The 23,890-nt window shown below is 39.9% G+C and overlaps 1 protein-coding gene across 1 annotated transcript; it reads left to right on the top strand.

The window, feature by feature from the left end:
* Positions 1–213: 213 nt before the first annotated feature.
* On the top strand, positions 214–22,966 carry LOC103175796 (biorientation of chromosomes in cell division 1-like 1; the record flags this gene model as incomplete). Its single annotated transcript, XM_042340781.1, is given in 10 exon segments — positions 214–371; positions 1,674–1,812; positions 2,771–2,921; positions 4,135–4,237; positions 5,150–10,235; positions 11,979–12,055; positions 17,166–17,280; positions 18,785–19,436; positions 20,731–20,910; positions 22,385–22,966. Coding segments are annotated over 10 exon segments (6,779 nt in total), but the record flags the coding sequence as incomplete, so codon positions are not given.
* Positions 22,967–23,890: the final 924 nt, after the last annotated feature.

Here is a 23,890-nt window from a genome sequence, read left to right as displayed (position 1 = left end):
CTTATGTTGCAATAACCAGTACTTTAGAGCACAATAATACAACATATAATAAGTGTCTTCCGTTTTACTCCTTTGAAGAGGAGGAGGCAGAATATATAATATGGGCAGCATACTATATTGAGCAAAACAAATGCTTGAGACAGAACGCTTAACTTATGGTATAGTATATTAGACAGGAGAAGTTTATTGTTGATAATAATGTACTTTTTCCAGGAAAAGAAAGCATGGCATTGAAAACAAATGATGAACATCATAAGGAGGATAAAGCAAAACCTGCACGCCATCCGTATATCCATAAACCTTTCCTATATTCAAAGTACTACAGTGACTCAGATGATGAAGAAACTGTGGTTCAGCGACGACAGTCAGTTGTAAGTTATAGATCAAAACATTCACTTGATGGTCCTGTATTATATGTGATATTTCGATTTGCATTTACTTACATGGTGGAGTCCTGTAGTTTAGTGGTTAGAGCACTTGCCTCGCAAGCGAGAGGACCTGGGTTTGATTCCTGAGCAGGGCGAAACATTGGGCAAGCTTCCTTACTCCACACGCCTCTGTTTACCTAGCAGGAATTAGGAACCCAGTTGTTAGTCGTTTCGCGGATCACTTTACCTGGGTAATAATCCCTTCAAAAAAAAATAATAATAATAACTTGGTCACTCAAAATCCACGACTGTTTGTGGGACACTGCTGAGCGCAATTGGCTACCATATTTTGCCCAAAAAATATAGTCAATTAAATTTGCAGTATATTCTGTGAAGCGCTTTGAGACGTCTAGAAGACGTGATAAGGTGCTATATCAAATGCAAGGATTATTATTATCAGGGTGGTCCAACTGGCAGCTGCGAGCCGATTTTACTCCCCACTCCCCCCACCCTCCATTTCATCTGGCCTACCCACTCCATCCTGAACCCATAAATATGATGTTATGTTTCTGGAAGGAAAACACAAAAATATTGCTTATGCTGCTCACAGACATTGTTCAAATAGGGCATCTGGCCCTCAGCAGCCAAAAGGTTGGACCACCCTTACTTCCTTGAGTTTGATAGTTAATAGATTGATATCTGGAATTTAAGGAGCGGGAGCTGAGAGGAAATGCAGCTGAAGAATTAACTTCAAAATTCTTTGCCATTTTGAATTTATTGGTAGAATGAATTGGTTTGATGGAGTTACCAACAGTGTGAGGGAAATTTATTAATATCAGTAAAGATGCTGTTAAATTTAATTGCATTTATAAATTGTATATTAATCCTCTTATAATGCCAGGTTTAATAATTCTTCCAATTTCTCTTTATGTCAGTGGTTACAATTTAATCTCTGGGTTCTGCTGACAGTTATAAAATGTTTAAGCTTCAACCATGTTATTCTTAACATTTCTTGGTTTCTAACAGATATTTGGAGATGGAGTGAATAGATGCTAAATTCAGGTCATGTAATCCTAGGTAAAGGGCTGAGGTTGAATTGGTGTTCATTTCTTAACAATTTACTTAAAATTGTTAGATTTGTGGAAGAATATTAAATCCAATGATTAAGTTTGTAACAAAGCAGTGAAGCAGAGCTACTGGTCTGATCCGTTGACTAGTAGAGGGTGCAATTAGATCACTGTATGAGCATACTAGACTTGAATTCTAAAGAGGTGAAGTTATGATCTTTCTATCTCTTGTTCATAGGCAAAAGAGAAAGCAGAGCGGTTACTCAGGAGACAGTGGAACAGGGAAAGGGTGGAGGATAAACACCTAGAAACTGATAAAGACAGATTGCAAGATGACACGAAGAGAGAGAGCGAATGTATCAAAACACTGGAACAAGGTAATCAAACTTTAGCTGAAAGCTGCGTAAAAGGGGTCATTTTTAAACTTCCATAAAGTTTTAAATGTTTTTAATGATCTCAAACCTTTAAATAGTCGGTTCAAGCATGTTTCTCAGATGCAATAGTAATATCTGTTTCACAGGGAATGCGATTGATTTAAAACAAATTTGCTTTTATTTTAATGTTGCATGTGTGCAGGAGGCATTTTGCACACTGCTCCTGCTCTCCCTGCTAACTAATGTTCCAGCAATTACTCAACACATCATGATATTTTTCAGCATCATTTGCTGATTATTTTAGAAAAACACAGCTAGGAAGCGCAGAAATCCCTGAAACTGCTTGTCCTCTTGAGGTTAAATTACTAACCCTCTTCTAGTTTACAGGTACATGCTGGAGTGCAGTTCCCCTCTCCCTAGTATTCTAATTGTTATTTTCTCCTATCAAATTTACCAAATTATCTGCTTCCTTGGTTGAGAATTCGATCCCCATTCTCATAAGTGGCAAAACCAATAACACAAATGTTGACATGCTTTAATTTTTACACTTCATTGTGCACTCCCAATTCATGTTAATGCTTCTGAAAGATTATCTAACATGGCTTTTTTAAAGATTACAGTTTTGCATATCCCAAACTAAAAAATGTTTTCGTGTCAGACGCATGCGGAAACCCATCACCATGCATAAGAGTATCCAAAACAAACTTAGAGTTCCATGCATCCCATCTGCACACCAAACTAAAAAGAAAACATTACGTTTTAGAGACATGTGTATATGTGTGTGTGCGTATATATATATATGGTTTGAAATTCATCAAATACTTTATATTTTTTCTAAATATGGTTTGTACCATTGCAATACATTTGGTAATGTTATTGATGGGTATAATTATTTTAACGTGACTAAAGGTTGAATCTAAATTATATTTTCAAACTCTCCTCCCTGCTGGTTTCATTCCAGGTAATGAAAGTAGTTTGGATATCGAAATCAGTTTGAAGAAAATGCAGCAGTCCGCAACCTCAATTTCAAAAGTAAGCAAAGCAACGTTGAAAGAACAAAGAGTCTTAGAGAAAAAAGTGGCATTGAGAAAAAAACAAAAAGGACATTCAAGGTATAGTTAATAATAATCCTTATATTTAATATAATACCTTTCAAATTGGGAGGGCATCTCAAGCGCTTCACAGGATATACTGGGCGACTGATTATTTTGTGGGCAAACATTGGCTGTTTGTGGGAAATGAATAACCAACTTTATTTGCGGGATTGTTGGTGAGGATACTGAGAGAAGCTCGTTTCTCTTTTCAAATACAGCTATGAAATCTTTAATGATCACCTGAACAGACAAACGGACCTCAGTTTAACATGCCCAGCACTGCACTGGAGTGTCAGCATAGACTACATAAGTTCCATGTCCTGACAAGCTGTTAACCATAACAGAAATATTGCCCGGCTAATCAATTAGTTGTCCAACTCTGCTTGTAACAGTCCCTGTTGGTGAAGCAGCAGTCGAAAGAGAGCCTTGATGTCAGAAAAGGCATTTGGGACTTACAACAACAACCACAACTTGCATTTATATAGCGCCGCTCACACAGGAAAGTGTACCAGAGCGCTTAAGTTGCAGAGAACACCACGTGCATAATGGTAATTTACAAGACCTTGGCTCTGAATCAGTTTAGAGCCGCAGTCTCTTGAATTTCCGTTATGTACATGATGTCCCTGTGGGAGATGGACTTTACGTTCTGAGGTGCATTTCCTTCCATCAAAGCACCATTTACATTGCCTCCTTTTCCACCAACCCCAATGGCACCGTTATTTGCTGAAACAGTTTGAGGAAAAGGCTACCTGCTCCCTACACTAAAAAAAAAGTAGACATCTGGGTAATTGTATCTCTGCCAACAAGAATGAAGTGCTGTCAACGATGGACCCAGAAGTCAGCCTCTTTTCAGCGTGGGAAAGATCAAAATGGATAGCTTCCGGAGTACCGCCAAAATGATATCAGCACTGACCTGATGACCCAGAAGTTGATCATTTTTAAGCATGAGATGCCAACCGGTTATTTAAAACATGCTGGCTTTCTGCCCGTATTTTCATTTTGTTTTAGTAACAAATGTTGGCCCACGCCCCAATCACATTATAAGCAACTTATGTTCTAATGAGGGTTGGGCAGTGTGTACATATAAACCAGGTCAGTTACTGCAGTTCTTCCTGGTTTAGAAAATTATCAAAATTATTTTAACTTGTGAATTAAAGTGGGCTTTACTTACCGAATGTGGTATGTATGTGTATGTATGATGTATTGCATTTGAGAATTCCATGTTTTTCAGAAATATATCCGAGGAATTTGCTTTGCACCATGAAGATCGAAAAAGGAAGCGTGAACATCCTGAAGAATTGAAGGAGGCGCTTATTAAATTGATCACAGAAAAGGTAATGAAACGTTAGCTTTAGCTAGTACTTTATAATAATAATAATAATTCTTGAATTTGATATTGCGCTTTCCACATCTTCTAGACGTCTCAAAGCGCTTCACAGAATATACTGTAAAGCAGAATTGACTGCATTTCTGTGGGTGAAACGCGGCAGCCAATTACACACAGCAGTATCCCACAAACAGTTGTGGATTGAAGTGACCAAATTATTATTGTTTTTTTTCTTGAGGGATTATTATCAGGCGGGTGGAGTAAGGAAACTTCGAACCCAGGTCTCTCGCTTATGAGTGCTGTAACCACTGAACTACAGGACTCCACACTTTAGTTTGCAGGGTTATCAGGAGCCAAGCAGGAAGAATCCATGGCTGACTGGTCTGTTCCCCCAAGTCTACAGCACATCCACCTGGTTCGGGAACCATACCGTCAAGACCACATGTTAATTCAATTCCAATAATTCACAGCCAAGTAATTACTGTGGAGCTATCTGGGCCCCAAGGAGATCACATACTTTCGTTGCTTCCCCCCCACCCCAGATAGTCACTAGTTGGCCATTAAACATCTGACCAGCGCAGGCTAGGTGGGTAGTAGGGATCAGGAACTCCTTGGGAGCCTTTTGGTGACCAACACAGATCAGAATGAAGCATGTGGGATTATTGCTGCCATCCTTCTACCTATTACTCAAACATATATCCCTACCCACTGAGTGATAGTTCCACCAGTTGAAAATGTGAAGTTTCAGAAAAAAATTGCATACAAATCAAGGTAGATATCACATCCTGGATATATCATCATATATTCACAGAACTGGACTCTGTGTAACATCTAGAAAATGGGCTACCTATTTGTAAAGGGATGAATTACTTGTGTATCTGAGAACTTAGACACGCCCTAACCGAAAGTTTTTTTTCAGGACATGGAAAATGCTTCTCCATCCTCCACTTCAAAGGAATCCAACTGTATACAGTTCACAGATTTGCCATCAAAGCATGTTGGACGCTCAGAGTCCATTCAGTCAAATGAGGACAGCACAAATGAACCAGACGTGCATCATGAACCTTGCCAAAAACATTTAAGAAGCAACTCTTTAGCTCAGGATTCGGATCTGAAAGTATTGAAAGCAACTCAAGTTGATAAGGTTAAAATAAATGATTATGAAATGGATACAGATGCCAGCAGTAAAGAATTATCAAGGCAGAAAGCTGAAGGAAGGCAAGTCAGAGAAACTGATGATAGTGAACTTGTGGTATCTGAGAATGGTTCAAAGGCAGATACTTGCACAGACATTGATCAGAAGTTGAGAGATTTTCCAGAGGAGAAAGCCAAGTCCAATTGCAGTCGCTTAATGCTGTTGAAGGGTGATAGAGCTGTGGTCTCTCCAACCATTTGTGAAGACTTACCTGTAGCAGAGCATGGCAAAAATGCCAAGTCTAGAGAACTATCAAAAGTAAAGGAAGAAAAAGGCATCGAGAAAGGAAAAGAAAAGAGACATGATTCTGAAAACCTGCGATCAAAATCCAAGGAAAACTCACAGCAAGATAACAAAAGCCATGAGAAGTGCAAAGAAAAGAGGCATGAATTTGAACATTCACACTCAAAATCCAAGGAGAACACGCAGGAAGATATTAAAGGCGGAGAGAAGAGAAATAACTCTGAAAATTCTAGATCAAAATCAAAAGAAAATATGCAGGAAAATACAAAAGGCAAAGATAAAAAGAAAGAATCTGAGCATTCTTTGTCAAAATCCAAGGAAAATGTACAAGATGATAAGGGACATGAAAAAGGTAAGGAAAAAAGAAGGGAGTCTGAACGCTGTCGGTCAAAATCCAAGGAAAACTTGCAAGAAGATGCTAGAGGTCATGAAAAAGGTAAGGAAAAGAGGAATGAATCTGAATACACTCGGTCAAAATCCAAGGAGCATAAACTAGACAATGCTAAAAACAAGGAGAAGAGAAATGAATATGAACACTCACGATCAAAATCTAAGGAAAACTTGCAGGAAGATTCTAAAGGAAATGAGAAAAGCAAAGAAAGGAGGCATGGATCTGAAAATTCACGATCGAAGTCTAAGGAAATCATACAGGAAGATACTAAAGTTAATGAGAAAAGCAAGGAAAGGAGAAATGAATCTGAAAATTCACGTTCAAAGTCCAAGGAAACTATACAAGAAGGTACGAAAAGCAAAGATAAAAGAAAGAATTTTGAAAATTCTAGGTCTAAATCAAAAGAACACTTGCAAGAAGGTGTGGAAGGCACAAAGAGCAATGAGAAGGGAATAGAAAAAAGACAGAAATTTGAAAATTCACGGTCAAGATCCAAGGAAAAGGTACAGGAAGATATTCAGGGTAATGAGAAAGGAATCGAAAAGAGGCGCAACTTTGAAAACTCTCGATCGAAGTCCAAGGAACACTCAGAAAACATGCAGGCAAAATGCAAGGAAAAAGTACAGGAAGATGTTCACAAGAGTGAGAAAAGAGTAGAAAAGAGACGCGATTCTGAGAGCTCTCGCTCAAAACCCAAAGAATATTCGGAGAACTCGCGCTTAAAATGCAAGGAAAAAATGCAGGGTACTGAGAAAGGAATAGAAAAAAGAAGCGATTATGAAAAGTCTCGTTCAAAATCTAAAGAAAAAGCACACGAAGATACTCGTACCATGGAAAAAATGAAAGAAAAACGTGATGAAACCGAAGATGTTCGGTTAAAATCTAACACAAAGGTTCAAGAAGATATTCGAAACAACGAGAGAGGGAACAAACCTGAAAACTCTCTATCAAAGTTTAAGGAAAATGTCCAAGATACAAAAGGTAACAGAAAAGAATCTGAATCTAAGTCAAAATCTAAGGAAAGTGTAGAAGATATAAAAGTTAACGAAAAGCAAAAAGAAAATGATTCTGAACATTCACAGTCAAAATTGAAGAAAAATATACAGGAAGACATTCAATATGATGAAAAAGGAGAGAAACGGGGAAATGATACTGAAACTTCTCAGCTTATGAAAGAAATCTTACAAGATGTCAAACTAAAAGAAATTGTACAAGATACAAAGTCAAAGAGTTCACAAAATGCAAAATCAAAAGAAAACTCACAAGATACAAAATCAAAAGAAAGCTCACACGGTACAAAATCTAAAGAAAAATCACATGATATAAAATCAAAAGAAGGTACCCCAGATACAAAGTCAAAGGAAAATTTGCCAGATACAAAAAGAAAAGAAAGTTCCTCAGATCTAATATCAAAAGAAAATGTATCTGATAAAAAAACAAGAGAACATTTGCCAGATACAATCTCAAAAGAAATTTCACTAGAAATAAAATCTGAAGAAAATTTGCCAGGTCCAATATCAAAAGAACATTTGCCAGATACAATGTCAAAAGAAGGTTGCCCAGACATAAAATCAAAAGAATGTTTGCCAGATACTGAAGCTGAAGAAAATTCACCAGGTACAATGTCAAAAGAAACTTCCGCAGCTTCAAAATCAAAAGAAAATTCACCAGAAACAAAATCAACTGATAATTTGCTAGATGTGGAATCAAAAGAAAGTTTAGCTGATCCAAAAGCAAAAGCAAGTTTGCAAAATATAAAATCAGAAGAAAATTCGGCAGAAACAAAATTGAAAGAAAATTTGCCGGATACAGATTCAAAAGAAAATTTACCAGAAACACAATCAAAAGAAAATGTACCGGATACCGTATTGAAAGCAAGTTTGCCAGATCCCAAAGCTCAAGAAAATTTGTCAGACACAGAATCTAAAGAAAATTCACTTAAAACAGAATCGAAAGAAAGTTCACCGATTACAGAATCGGAAGAAAAATCACCTGAAACAGAATCGAATGAAAATTCAACCAAAGCAGAGTCGGAAGAAAAATCACCTGAAACAGAATCGAATGAAAATTCACCCGAAGCCGAGTCGAAACAAAATTCACCCGAAGCAGAGTCGAAACAAAATTCACCCGAAGCAGAGTCGAAACAAAATTCACCCGAAGCAGAGTCGAAACAAAATTCACCCGAAGCTGAGTCGAAAGAAAATTCACCCGAAGCTGAGTCGAAAGAAAATTCACCCGAAGCTGAGTCGAAAGAAAATTCGCCCGAAGCTGAGTCGAAAGGAAATTCACCCGAAGCTGAGTCGAAAGAAAATTCACCCGAAGCTGAGTCGAAAGAAGATTCACCCGAAGCTGAGTCGAAAGAAAATTCACCCGAAGCTGAGTCGAAAGACTATTCACCCGAAGCTGAGTCGAAAGAAAATTCACCCGAAGCTGAGTCGAAAGACAATTCACCCGAAGCTGAGTCGAAAAACAATTCACCCGAAGCTGAGTCGAAAGACAATTCACCCGAAGCTGAGTCGAAAGACAATTCACCCGAAGCTGAGTCGAAAAACAATTCACCCGAAGCTGAGTCGAAAGACAATTCACCCGAAGCTGAGTCGAAAGACAATTCACCCGAAGCTGAGTCGAAAGACAATTCACCCGAAGCTGAGTCGAAAGACAATTCACCCGAAGCTGAGTCGAAAGACAATTCACCCGAAGCTGAGTCGAAAGACAATTCACCCGAAGCTGAGTCGAAAGACAATTCACCCGAAGCTGAGTCGAAAGACAATTCACCCGAAGCTGAGTCGAAAGGAAATTCACCCGAAGCTGAGTCGAAAGGAAGTTCACCCGAAGCTGAGTCGAAAGGAAATTCACCCGAAGCTGAGTCGAAAGGAAATTCACCCGAAGCTGAGTCGAAAGGAAATTCACCCGAAGCAGAGTCGAAAGGAAATTCACCCGAAGCTGAGTCGAAAGGAAATTCACCCGAAGCTGAGTCGAAAGGAAATTCACCCGAAGCTGAGTCGAAAGGAAATTCACCCGAAGCGGAATCGAAAGGAAAGACACCCGAAGCCGAGTCGAAAGGAAATTCACCCGAAGCAGAATCGAAAGGAAATTCACCCGAAGCAGAATCGAAAGGAAATTCACCCGAAGCAGAATCGAAAGGAAATTCACCCGAAGCTGAGTCGAAAGACAATTCACCCGAAGCTGAGTCGAAAGACAGTTCACCCGAAGCTGAGTCGAAAGACAGTTCACCCGAAGCTGAGTCGAAAGGAAATTCACCCGAAGCTGAGTCGAAAGGAAATTCACCCGAAGCTGAGTCGAAAGACAATTCACCCGAAGCTGAGTCGAAAGACAATTCACCCGAAGCTGAGTCGAAAGACAATTCACCCGAAGCTGAGTCGAAAGACAATTCACTCGAAGCTGAGTCGAAAGACAATTCACTCGAAGCTGAGTCGAAAGACAATTCACCCGATGCAGAGTCGAAAGACAATTCACCCGAAGCTGAGTCGAAAGACAATTCACTCGAAGCTGAGTCGAAAGACAATTCACCCGAAGCTGAGTCGAAAGACAATTCACCCGATGCAGAGTCGCAAGACAATTCACTCGAAGCAGAGTCGAAAGCAAGTTTGCCAGATACAAACGAAAATACACAGCATGGTTCAGAAAATATAAAGATGGAAGCTTTAATAGAAGAGAGTGGTGAAATCTCTGAAGTTCAGGATAATGAAGAAAACCCTGCAAAGGAAATACCTGCAAGTAAGCAAGATGTTGAAACTTCACAAAACAAAACAGATGATTGTGAAGCACTCCTGTCAGGCAAACCAGAACTAGTGGAGAAATTACCTCACGATGATATACCAAGGCCAAAGAAATTAAATATTCCTCAAGATTCTGGTGCACCTCGATCTCTTCGTCCTTGTGAGACTATTTCTTCTGATATTCCCAGTATGAATAATTCAAGTCTTCCAAATCCTGTTATGCGAATTGCACAGTTTGACCCTACTACACCAGCACTCGATGATGATTTTAACTATGAGGCACCCTCTGTTGTCCAAAAACTAACTGAACCTACTGTAGAGACCTCAGAGCAGCAAGAGCTTCAGACTACAGAAAAGTGTAAAGAGCATTCAAAAGAACAGCAACAAACTGAAGAACCTGATACCAAAACTGACCTTTCCAATGCAAAGACTCAAGGTAAGAGATTGTAAAATGCTTATTAATAATACTTGATTTAGTGTAACGCCTTGAGTCGAACTTTTACCAAAATGTTGCTTTATTTTTGATTGGTCAGCTGGGTGTCTGACTCGCGTGGAAACGCACGCCATGTTTAAGTGTATCCAAACCAGATTGAGAGGTCCATGCATGCCACCTACACATAGAAATTCCCATGTCTGGAGAGAAGGAATTGCTAACCTAATTCTGAGAGTATTAGATGCAGGTTGGCAAGAGTCGATGCTTGGTGATCTCAGAGTGTTCTGTTACTGATGGAGTTTAACTAACTAAAACCACATTGCTTACTATCGAAAGCACTGACTGGCAAACTTCCCACTTGATCAACTGGGAGGAAAAGTACAATAGTTACTTTCATGATGGGTGGACGTTAAGGATTCCATCCGTTTCCCAATGTCCTGACCAACAATACCCCAAATAAAATTGGTCCTGTATTTCATGGCTGTTTGTGGGAAAGTGATGTGCACAAATTGGCTGCCGTAATCACTCACAAATACACAATCTCTTCACAGTATATCCCGTGAAACACTTAGGGACATCCTCCCCATGTGAAAGGCGGGATATCAAATACAAGATTATTATTATTAGATATTGTGCATCGGTGTAATCTTCAGTTTGAAGTAGTGACAGTGAGAATGTGTGCTTATAATGGAACAATTCAGTTATTAGTCACTTATCCATTTTGTAGCACATAGTGACAAGAATGGGTGGTGGGGGGATTGGGCCAAAATCATAGTCGGAAGAAGATGCGTCTTAATTGTGGTTTTGAAGATATGGAGGGATGGGTCTCAGAGAGTGGGGGTAGAATGGCTAAAAGCTTGCCCGTCAATGGTGGAATGGGTTGGGCATAAAACAGGTTGCTGGTCAATGTTTGTTGAGCAGAGGAAGTGATTAGAACTGTAAAGTTGCAGAGACAGAATGGGGGGAAGGGGAACAGGCATGGAGGAATTTGAAAGAGTTTCGATTTGCTGCTTTTGGAAAGCCAAATCTTCTCTGGGTGAAAGGGAGATGGGGGACACTTTATTTTGTTTGTGTGCAAGAACACGTGCGTGGATTATCAGAAGCCGTGGCATTGGGGAACCCAAAGTGCACATTGGAATTGAATTAGCTAATATCAGGCATCTTATCTATGCGAGGCACAGATAACCACGTAGATTAGTTGTAATTTTATCTGTCTTCAGTGACTGTTGTAAGATTGCATATTGTGGCATCTAACCCTCTTGATAAGGTAATCATTCCCAGCTATAGTATTTAGTGTGTGCTCTAACATTTATGAAGTGTATTACATTGACACTGTCAATACTCACTGCTGTCTTATTGATGGGTTTACTGCCGTAATGCCATTGCAGCATGTTTAGCCAGGAATAATTTGCTTTGCGTGCCATTATATACAGGATGAACAAAAAGACATGATACCATTACAATGTCTAATAAGTCTTAAAGTAATGATGAGTTTTTTTTAGATAGTAGGATAGCTGAAAAATAGACCTTTTTGTCACCCTGTATTTGCAAAGTAGTCTTTGAGAACTCTGCAACTGATGAATATTTTGTGTGCATTATTCTGTAGACAATTGTTTTGTGTGATTTTAATTTTTGTTCAAACATGCTAAGGCAAAACTGGCTCATAACTCTTATTTGCTATGATTTTTTAAAACTTCTATGCTGCTTTATAAGAAACATTCTCAATTTCTTTATCTATTCAAATAGATGATTTACCGGTTCAGCAGAATACAGTTTCTGAAGTCAACAAGATTGGCAGTTCTGATAAGAAACCTGAAGATGTGGTAAGTGTATTTGTATAAAATGTATATCAGTAAATGTTTAACCAGGTCCTCTAGTGAGGTGCTTTGGTAAAGCTAGAACATCACAGTGGCTGGCACATCATAAGTTGACCTGTATCGATCCTCCCACCACGCTGAAGGCAGGTGTCTGTCAAATGGCTGATGAGGAAACTCTGAAGCTTGGAAGGATAGCTGCTGGAAGGTGTTGCCTGCAGTCCAGGTTTGTGAACGCTTATTCATATATCTAGGGCTTGGAATACACCTAGATTGGTATGCAGAGAGGTAAGCAGCTGCTGATCAAGGACGTGATCTGCTGAGCTTAGCTGTGCTGCTCACCAGGAAGCTAAGGGTGTTCCTGGTACCTATTATCTTCCTCGTGAGGGCTCAAACCTGCACTTGTATGATGGCAACTGACCAATTAATGTTTATCCTGGAATTGGGAGGGGGCACCGGGAATTGGAGCAAGTGAGGTCTCCTTGGAGCTGAGTTAGCTCCAAGGTGACATACTTGACAACAGAATGTCGGAATCGATTCAGACCTCTGTGGCAGTTCCTGAACCAGATGAGCCTACAGTGTTGCAAGGCAGGACTAGGTTTACCAAAGCACCTCACCAGAGGACGGATTCTTCCAATTTAGCTTTGGTTAACCCTGCAAACCAAAGCCCTAACTGGATATGCTTAAGCACGGTAATGTTTTTCCGCATTTATCACACACCCTGCTGATAACAAAAAAGTTTAGGACTGATATTCTGGATTAACGAAGAGCTATTCACCAATTTCCAGTTATGTTTGTGAGCAAATCAGGTTTTGGACCCAATCCAAGGTAATTAAGTTGTAAGGTCTTCAAAAAACATTGAAGTACCAGAAATTGGAAGACATCCGTTTTACAGCCAGGCAAATCTAAAGAGATTTTATTGCTGGTGAACAATGATGGTTTATTCAGAGTTATCCGTGCTGAAAAATGCCGAGCAATCGATCCAAAGTGTTTCTGAGACCTATTACTCCTCCAACAATACTGTTATTTCAGAATAAGATGGAGTTGTGGGTAGAGTTGTGTATGTGTACAAAAAAAAATGTGTGGACCTTTCCAATGTATATTTAAATAAACAACGTGAAAGGACTAAGTACATTAACTTCTACAATTGCAAATTTTCTGTGTTCCTCAACTAGTCGTCCTTGTGGCTTCTGTAAATGAGATTGTACTGCGTATGGTCTCTTAAACCAGGTTGCAGTTGCTTCTTTCATTCAGGCCTGTTATAACCAGCAGTGGGATAAGAAACTTCTCGTTCAATTAATATGGACTCAATTCAAGAGGTGAAAGTAATGTGTTTGGCACATTGTGCCACCCAGTCCCCAAAGTCGATACAAATTCTAAATCTCTTTCCACGTGATCTATTCCAGTTATTAATTACCCAGTTAAAATCAATTTATTTCAGTTTTATTATGATTGATTGTGTGTCAAGTCATTATTGCTATGACTATGCCAAGGACCTTGGAGTGGGACTCTGCACTTACTATGAAACAAAGTAGCCTTGTTCCTTCTCTAGCTCAGCTGGAATTAGCTAGGCATGGACCAGAGTTGTTTTAAAAAAAAGTTGGAACTATTACAGTACAGTCCACCACTGCATGAAGCCCAGTCATCCAAACAAATCAATAAATTGAATTACTCATACCTTATGTTTTTGATCTCTATAACCATAACCTCACATCAGATATTTATTTGTTTATAGCAATGTGATTCACACTCAATGTATTCAATTAGATCACTCCCCTCACTCAAAGAACACTGGCCTGCTTCATATTTCCCCGCCCCAACATCGGCTGGTGGGCTTTCAGCCAATCTGCCCCTGCTCTTTGGAACTCCATCCCGGAGTCTTTCTGACTCCCTCCCTATCTCCCCTCATTCAAGACTCAGGTAAAAACATACCTTTTTGACAGTGCTTGTGGTCATCTTTAACCTCCCAACCCCCTCATCCTCAGCTCGGGTGCCCGCCAGGAGTGTCAAGCACTTTTAGACGTCCTCCCAATGTAAAGGCGCAATATAAAATGTATTTTTTTAGCTGGCTGAATGGCTGACACATGTGCAAGCCCATCACCATACTTAAGAGAGTTCCACATATGCACGTCACCTATGGATGGAAATTTTGTACATCTGGAATTGAATGCACACTTTCCCTGGAGAGAGGTACCCTGCTTCACCTTCAAAGCCCTCCATGGCCTTGCTTCCCCCACCTACTTTGCGACCTCCTAACTCCCTACCATCCTCAGTGGGCTCTGGCCTGCTTCACATCCCCACCTCCCACTATTGTCAGGCACTCTGCTCCCACCCTCAGGAACTCCATCCTGCTGTCCCTCCACCTTGCCCCATCCCTTGCCTCCTTCAAGACCTATCTCAAGACCCTCCTCTTTGACTGTGCCTTCGATCACCCTCCTTCCCCCCCACCCACATCCCGCTCTCCACCCTCCCCGATCCTGACCCCCAGCTCGGGTCCGAAACATTGATTGTCCAGGGCCTTGGGACGTCCTCCCGAAGAGAGAAGTGCTATATAAATGTAATTTTGTTGTTGTTGTTGTTGCTTACCTAATTCCAGAAAGTGTTAGATTGAGGTTGTTGAGAACCAAGGCTTGGGTGTGAAGAAAAGGAGGTGAAGACTACCTTTTTTAAAAAAACAATTTGAAAATATGTTAAATGCACAGTATTTGTAACTGGGCAAAATGGTGTAATTGAATAATTGTGAGGACCAGCTTTCCTGAGAGATTTGGCACATGGCTAACCTCACATCACATGTACAAGGTACATATTACTTAACTCTATACACCATTCGAGTGCAGAAGCACTCATTTTTGCCATTTTAACCTTCGCCTTTCTCCTGTTACTGGCATTGTGCTTTCAAGAGATTATTGGATGGAAATCTAAAAAGGAGTAATTTGCCAGACGGTGGGAAAGGCAAGCAAATCGGCCTAAATGGTTCATTCTTTCAAACAGCCAACATAAACATGATGGGCTGAATGGCCTACTTCTGTGCTATAAATTTCTGTGCTTCTGTATTGAAATCCACTTGTTCCTCTGTTTAATTCCTCTCCAGTACTGTAGAAACTGAATGTGTAGTGATCCACAGTAAATCACAAAATGCAATTGATAGTTTGAAGTGATAGTTAGATGAAATCTTTTTCAAAATCATGTATTGTGGTGAGAAATCAGTTGCTGATTATTATTTTGAGTCGAATCTTCATTTACACTTGTTTTCAAAATAATGTTTCTTATGCTCATACAATAGCAAAGCTTTTAGCTATTGCATTGCTCTGTGAATGAAGGAAACATTGAAGCGGGGATGTTTACTTCATTTGATCTTTGAGGCTGGGTGAACAGATGACTATGGCCGGATAGGCTGGTTTCCTGTAAAGAAGAAAACTGCAGCTGGCATTACTTTCTGCATCTGTGCATCGTGTGCAGGAACGTGGCAATCACTCTCGCAAATCTGCAGAACTCAGTGTTATGAGCAGACTCGCGAAATAGCAAGACACATAAAATGGTGTCACCTGTTATTTAGAAGTTGAAACTCCAGAGATCCAGACATCTCTTTACCACAAGAGTATCAGTGTTAGGTTTGATTGCCTGTTCACCTTTAGGAGTGGCTTCAAGTGCATGTGTGTCAGTATAAATCGCAAGGAAGACTTTGTGAATTTCATCTCTGAGGACAGTTGCTCACACAAGTATGTGTTTCCAAACGTGGGTGCAACTGTTTGGAAAAATGTTTGGAAAAAATCTGACTGGGAGGTATTCAAAATATGCTGGCAAACCAATTTCAGAAAATTTATTTTTAGTTTAGTGTGGCACTGCAGTTTTATCAACTATTTGGAAGTGAATAAAAACATTTTCCACCTCCCCAGAGACGGGAAATGCAAACAAATCAACATCTATTTTCTGAGTTTTAAAAGCTTGAAAGAGTCTGGAGAATAGGCCAATTTTTGCAGAATTTTGTGAAAATGTCTTATTTTCAAGAAAGTCAGGAAATGCATTAACAAAAGTAGAATGTTGGAAATTGGGAAATGTTGCTTTGTGCAGTTCTCTTTGTGAAAACTTCATCTCAAATCCATGCATGTGGTTCATCCAACTGTGAATGTGCATAAATTGATCTATCTCTCCCCTCAAATTGTGCAAAAGTTTTGAAACTGCACCAGGCTCCTTGAGTGAGATTCTGAATGGTGCAGCGGTCCTCCACACTGATTATCCAGTTCCTCCAGAAAGCTGGTAAATTGGCAGTGATTCAATCCATAAGCACTGATGAAGTTTACTGTGCAGATCATGGCATGGATCAATTTTCATTTTCTGTTTCCCAGTTTTCCCAGAGATTTTGTTAGTGAGTAACAGAGATAAGATGTGAAGCTGAATGCTGAGCTTCCAGTATGTAGCTTACCATTCACTCTGGTCTACTCCTAACCAACTGTCAAGAAAGAAGTATATCTGTTCCATTTCACTTTAGCTCAGTTCATGCACTCAACCAATTTCAAAAAGCTCCTGTTACTCTGCCCATCAGTGAGGCACCTTTTCTCGTTATATCCTTGAATTAACATAGCTTGCTGTGAGATATCTCCCACGTGCAATTAATTGCTGAGTTTTTTTTACTGAAGTGTTTCTGCAAATTTCTCTCTCTTTTCCCGCTCACTCTCTCACTGACCCTCTCTCTCCCTCTAACACTCTCTCAAACTGCCTTTTTCTATTGCTTTCTGACATTAACCCTTCACTGTCTGAAAATATCATATCGTGTAACACCTTGGGAGACTTGAATTATAAAAGAGAAAAAATAACCTGTGAATTTGTGCATGTGAAATAGGTTCTTTATGTGCTGATTGGGTCCCTAGAAACTCCATACACATGTGAGAAACTTTGTGCATTCGCAGAGTTCAAATTTTTTTATGGACCATGATTGGCCTTTTTTTTTTGCTAATGATCGTGGTCAGAGAAAATGGGCGAGGGGGGGGTCCTATATTGACCCCCTTCATCCTGAAGAATGCTCTCTCAATCAAAGCAAGTTACTGTGGCATAAGACTAGCCTCTCAGAACGAGAATGCTGTTAATGAGGTGATGGATGTCAACTTTCCTCCCCGTGTAGGAAGAACACCGTGTGGAAAATGCTGAAGAACAAAGTTCTGCTCGAAGAGAAAGAAAACCTAAGCGTCCATACACTCCAGTTGAAAACCCTTGCAAAAGGAGGCGCCTTGATTTGGGTATGTACAAAGGGTTCAATCCACATTGGCTCTGTCTAGAGAGGGAAGCACATTTTATATACAAGTCTGCCTCAGTTGGGAGCACTCTTGCATCTGAATCAGAAAGTGTGGCTGTGAGTGCCACATCGGACTTTGAACTCGTAGTGTTAGGCTGACACTCCCAACCAAGAAAGGGAATTTCTCCCAGTTTCCTGGACAACGATCCCCCAAATGAATCAACTCCATGGCTGTTTTGTTTGAACACAAAATACACAGTCACTACACTTCACAGTATATAATGTGAAGTGCTTTGAGACTTCTAGTTGACATCTTAAGGCACTATATCAAATACCAGGATTATTATTGTAATGCAGTGCCGAGAGTGTGTTGGATTGTGGAAAGTGCCATCCTTCAAATGACGTTAAACTGAGGTCCTGTTTGGTTGTGCAGGTGGACATTAAAGATCCCATGGCACTATTCCAAAAAAAGTGAAGGGAATATCCTGGTCATCATTCCCCAAATAAAGTTGGTCATTCACGGATGCACATTCCACCTCACTAAGCCAGTGAGGAACCTAGCCACCTTGTTCGACCCTTAACTGTCCTTTCTCCCCCACATCCATGTAGTGACCTGCTGTGCCTTCCCCCACCTCTGCAACATTGCCCAACTCAGCCACTCCTTCAGCCCTCAGCCCACCAAAACCTTCATTATAGCCAGGCTCGACTATCCCAATGCCCTGCTTGTCGGCCTTCCCAACTCTTCCCTTCACAAGCTGCAGATCATCCAGACCTCTGAAGCTTGTGTCCCCTCCTGAACCAGGCTCTGTGACCCCATCACGGCCCTCGCCCGGCTCCACTGGCTCCCCATCCCTCTAGAGGATCGAGTTCAAAATTTGCGTCCTCACCTTTAAGGCCCTCCATGGCTTTGTCGGGTCCTACCTCTCCAACCTGCTAACCCCTTATCAACCTGTCCGCTCCCTGCGCTCAGCAGGCTCTGGCCTGCTCCATGTCCCCTGCCCGGCCCGACCCACCAAAGGCAGTCGGGCCTTGAGCCTCTTTGCCCCCATCCTCGGAACTCCATCCCACACTCCTTTTGCCTTACTCCCACCCTTACCTCCTTCAAGGCATGCCTCAAGACCCTCCTCTTCGACTGTGCCTTCAACCACCCTCTCTGCCCTCCACCCTCCCTGATCCCAACCACTCACCGCACCGCTCAGGCCCTAATCCATGACTGTTCAGCGCTTTACAAATGTAATTTGGTTTGTCATATTCATCTGCAAGTACACAGTCATTACACTTGACATCCTGTGAAGCCCACAAATATACAGTCAATTCACTTTACAGTATATTCTGTGAAGCGTTTTGAGACATCTAGAAGACGTGAAAAGCGCTATATCAAATGCAAGGATTATTATTATTATTAAACTCTTTGAGATTCCCCCCTGACATGAAAGGCGGTATATCAAATCTAAGGATTATTGATTTATTTTTTTCCTTGTGCTTGTTTTTTTTGTGTGTGCTTGAAGAGGAGAAATCTGAATCCGAGGACAGTGGTAAATCTGAAGCTGTTCAAAAAGCAGTCAAGAATCAGGAAGGTTTCAGACCAAGAGAGCTTCGATCTAAAATCTCTTCAAAACAAGAAGAAAAGATGCTTGGAGAGAAATCTGTATCAGAGAGCGAAGGTAAATTTGAACCTGTTAAAAAAGCAGGTGAAATTCAAGAACATTTCAGACCAAGAGAGCTTCGATGCAAAAGCTCTTCAAAACAAGAAGAAAAGGTGCTTGAAGAGAAATCTGCATCAGAGGACGAAGGTACATCTGAACCAGTTAAAAAAGCAGTAATGGTTCAAGAAGAAAATTTCAGACCAAGAGAGCTTCGATGCAAAACCTCTTCAAAACGAGAAGAGAAGAAGCTTGAAGAGGAGAAAGCTGCATCTGAGGACAAAGGTAAATCTGAACCTGTTAAAAAAGCAGCCACCAGTCGAGATGATTTCAGACCAAGAGAGCTTCGATGCAAAAGCTCTTCAAAACGAGAAGAGAAGATGCTCGAAGAGAAATCTGCATCCAAGGACAAAGGTAAATCTGAACCTGTTAAAAAAGCAGGTGAACTTGAAGAAGATTTCAGACCAAGAGAGCTTCGATGCAAAACCCATTCAAAACAAGAGGAAAAGAAAACAAGGTAAATTTCTAATGTAAAACTATCTTACTACTTTAAATGGACAACTTTTATTATTAGTATCTTAAAGATGCCTTAAAGCTTTGAAATGCTGCAACCTACTTTGCAATCAATTATTGCTCAACTGCATTTATGTTCACATCACAAGACCTTGTGGAGGGATGAGTTGAGAAGTTCTCACACCAAATGCTGCCTCATTTACGCCTTTGTTACCTCCCTATTTGATTCGTCATACACTCTCCTCGCAATCAGTGTCCCTTGTTTCAGAATCCTTAGACTCAGCTAGTAGCCTAAGTTGAGCTATCTTAGGCTATTAGCTGAGCATAAGGATGTTGGCTCACATCCTGAACTGACTCTGAATGTCCGTCGTTCCAAGCTTCCCAGGCTCCCAACGGATTGACTTCCTAACCTTCACCTACAAATCCCTTCCCCGCTTGCACCTCTCCATCTCTATGATCCATCTCTAAAATTCCCTTCCTACTCGCTCCTTCTTGATCTGTCTTTAAATCCCGCCTAGAAACCTTCCTCTTTACCTGCAATATCAGTGATTCCATACAAATGGAATTTAAAGAGTTTGTACTTTTTTTAAAACGTCTGTTGAAGAATGCACAGGATCCCAGGTTATGACCATTATATGGACTTGTGCAATAGTGATGTATTTTGGATAAAGGAAAATGTGAGCAATACATGTGTACATTTATTAATACTTATTTACAAAGTTGCACTAAAAATAAACTATTGTACATACGATGTACTTCTGAGCTAAGTCAAACCTATGCATTAACACTGAATTTAAATCATACTTTGTTTGAGTCATAGAAGAGCTGTTTCATTAATTCCTGCATTTAAGATATCCTAAGTTTGATTATGATCATTTAGAGGATATCAAGTTCTCACATTTAAAAATTGAATAAAACAGGCAGAATCCACTATGCATTACAAACAATTCCATATCCCTTGTGCAAGTTTTTAATTTTTTCTTCCAAAAAGTACTCTTTAGGTGTGTCTCACCCAGCCAATCTATCTCAAGCTCAGATGCACAAGTAACCTTCAGTTAAATTCATGAGTAATCCCTTAGAAACAGATCTAATCACAGTCAGTAATGAAGGCAATAGTTGTCCAAATTACCGCTGGAATTTTGGCAGTAACAGTACAAGGTTTAAAAAAAAGTGCTGTGACCAAAAGTTACAGTGCATTCACCTAGTGTCGTACCTGGCTTTCGGAATCTTAACTATGAAGGAATGCAATGCTTACATGTTCAGTACATTTAGTTCTGATATTTTGTCCCATTTTGTAGAAGCCAGACATCTGATTTGAACGCTCAAAATAAACCAACTACGCGAGCAGCCAAAAAAATAAGCAGCCCTGAGCATTTGGCAGTATCTGAACGAGAAAGACGTTCAGCAACCTCAGCAAAAGAGAAGCCATCGTCTGATTCAAAGCCTGGGAAATCTCCAGTAATAGGTTTAGTTACAAGGTAAGATGACAGAGGAAAAGGTTATAATTGTGCATCTCAATTTCATCTTTAATTTCATGTTGCATGACATGGTGTCATTTAATGCAGGCAAAGGCCTAGGAAATAAGAATGACGTGCCCTGGTTGGCATTTTGTTTCCCCCAAAACGTTCTTAAAACTAATTTATTTTTGCTACTTTATAGGATTTTGTTTCCAATTTGATCTTTGTTGTGCGATAGCTGATTTTAGCTGGGGCAGCAGTTGGGGTCTGTTTACATGTAAATATCACCTGTTTGATTGCTATCACTGCACCATCCACAACATTTTTAAATTTTAAGTTATATTAAATGTTCTCAGTTTGAAGGCAGTACTCAGTCTGGTGCTAGAGTGTTAGCATCTCTCCAGTTAAAAGTGGCTATTCTTTGTGTAAGAGCCCAGACACTTGAGCATTTCATGTCTGATCACGAGAGCTAACTCTATTCTTGCCAATATACGCACACATTTTTAACAGGGGTCATTTGATGGTGATTATTAGCAGGAAACGTTGCCTTTGAGCCTAATTTGTAGTGATTCATAACAGGATTTCTTGATGACTTTCATTCTCAAATAGAAAGTCTTTTCAACAATTGGAAGTTCATCACACAGATCTGTGGAAATGCCCCAGGGATGGAGCAGAGTTCCTGTTGGTCAGGCTGGAAGGACTCCCCATTTGAGACTCTTAAATCATTATTAAGGAATCACAGCAATTGAAACCTAAATATCTCCCCCTAAATATCTCCCCCTAAGCATTGCATGTGGTTTTCTGCTTAGCATTTATTGTACTTCCCCTGGAATTAAGTTAAACCAAAAAGATAAAGTCTAATTAATAAAACAACTCGGGTGTCAAGAGTTAATTAAGTTTGACATGTTAGTCCCTAGCATTAGTCCATTTATGTCAGGCCTGAGAAATGTGCTTTACAGTTGGAAAGAACAGAAACATTGCTACATTGTGCAGCAGAGTGCTCTTTTGAAGTCGGGGTTGATGCTATTTCCACAGATCCACACAATGTTGGCAATGTTTACTATTGCTTCCAACTAGTACCAGTATAACCTGGAATAAATAGCATTATCACCAGTTACAAAATGCAAGTCATTTTTTCCTGCGTCTTTTAAATGATAAAGCTTGAGGTTATCTCAAATATAATAATCTCTTTTCTAGATGCATTATTAAAACAATAAAAATCTTGGTACAATCAAAGAAGTATGTCTTTCGATGGGTTTTAAAGCGGAGAGATATTGTGAGGCAGAGGGATGTCGGAAGGGAGTTCAGAGATTGGGGGTATTGGGGTTGCGGAATCTAGTGTAGGAGAGAATATATGCTGTGGAGTTCTGGATGATCTGAAGCTTGGGGGTTGGAGCTGGGGAGGGAAGTGAACAGGTCATTGGAGAGGTCGAAAAGGTGACTAAAAGACAAGTTTGATCCCATGTTTGAATTGCTTCTTTTTGTTATTGCACAGATCAAGGAGTCAGCCAAGTCCTGTGACTAAACAAGGTCGCAAACGTGAAACTAGTCCGGTGGAACGCAGAAGGGGGCAGCAGAAATCAGAAGTACCAGCAAAAAGGACAAAGCGGTAACTTTCTACTCTGGTTCAATAAAATTGTTATAAGCTATAATGTACATTGTATATTATAAATTAAGTTATATTCATTGATGTAGTTCTTATGTAAGGGAACCATGTAAAGTCAGTATTGATAGACTAAAATGGTCTTCAACTTTTTACTGTACTTAAAATATCTGTTGTTTGTGTTGTAAATGGGAAGTGGTGAGGAAAATGTTAACATGCTTTTGCCTGTAATAACTTTCAATTTTAAGTACGGACAAAGTTTTCATTCTATGAATGTATTTTATTTTTTACCAAATCCTATTTAATTGAGAAAATTATGTTTGCTGATAATGAGCACCCAAGGAAAGCAACTACGAGCAATATAATACTGTACATTATTATCTGTTTCTTCTTGTTAATGTTCCATTTGTTAAGACCTTGGAGTGGATGACCAAAATATTTTGTACTCAACGAGTAAAAAAAAGTATAATCAAACCATTTGTGTTGAGAATTTTTATTGTTGAAAATCTTGTTTATTTTTTGTCTTGTGTGTATTTAATATGTATATTAAACCCACACTATTGAAGGTGTAGTGGGATCATTGGCAAGTGAAGTGCACGGCTGAGAGTTGTAAAATATGTTGTACAAAATGAGTAAAACTGGAGATCCCTTATGGTTCTTTCAGAAGTACTGAAACGATTTGCTATGTTGTGCAAAACCAGACAGCAAAGGACTTGAATAATATTCAAAGTACTGGATAATCGTGCGCCATTGCGTGAAGAAGACTGTGCACATAGGCTCTACAGATCAAGTTCTTTATTTTCAGAGAAAGTGGATTAGAAATGTATTGCTCAGTGCATACAAAAGAAAGCGCTGGTCTGTGCAATGTAAATCATTTGCTTTCCCATATCCATAAGCAAAAAGAAAAAAAATGCTATTTAGAGGTGGAGCAGTAGTCTGAATAGACTACCTACAATTTCAGGAGACACAGGATAATTGGAAAAACTACTGCTTGTAACAGATTAGAAGCTTGTGCTTCCACAGATTTCTTCTTGAGATACTATATTAGATTATATCATTGCTAGGATTGCGATAGATACAATTGATCACACCTAACTCTGAACCTTTCTTTGAAAAGACTTTGGTCACCTTCCTCCCCCTCCCTCTGACTCGGCTCCGGGATCCATTACTGTGAAGCGCTCTGAGATGCCGTCCAGCATAGAGGGCGCTATATAAATCCAAGTTGTTTTCGTAATACCATGTAAACTGTTTCAATGCACCATTAATATGCTTATGCTCAAATCTATTTATGGTAAAAGGTATTTCTGCAATATAGTTTTTGCAAACAAAACCTTTTATGTAGTGTTAATGGTGCATTTGATTTAGTATGAAATTTGAATTTAAAAATGGGGCTCCCCG

The sequence above is a fragment of the Callorhinchus milii genome, unplaced genomic scaffold (assembly GCF_018977255.1).
Source record: "Callorhinchus milii isolate IMCB2004 unplaced genomic scaffold, IMCB_Cmil_1.0 Scaffold1, whole genome shotgun sequence".
NCBI classification, from domain to species: domain Eukaryota; kingdom Metazoa; phylum Chordata; class Chondrichthyes; order Chimaeriformes; family Callorhinchidae; genus Callorhinchus; species Callorhinchus milii.
Note: the sequence above shows the minus strand (reverse complement) of the source record. Positions and strands in the feature narration are given on the sequence as shown.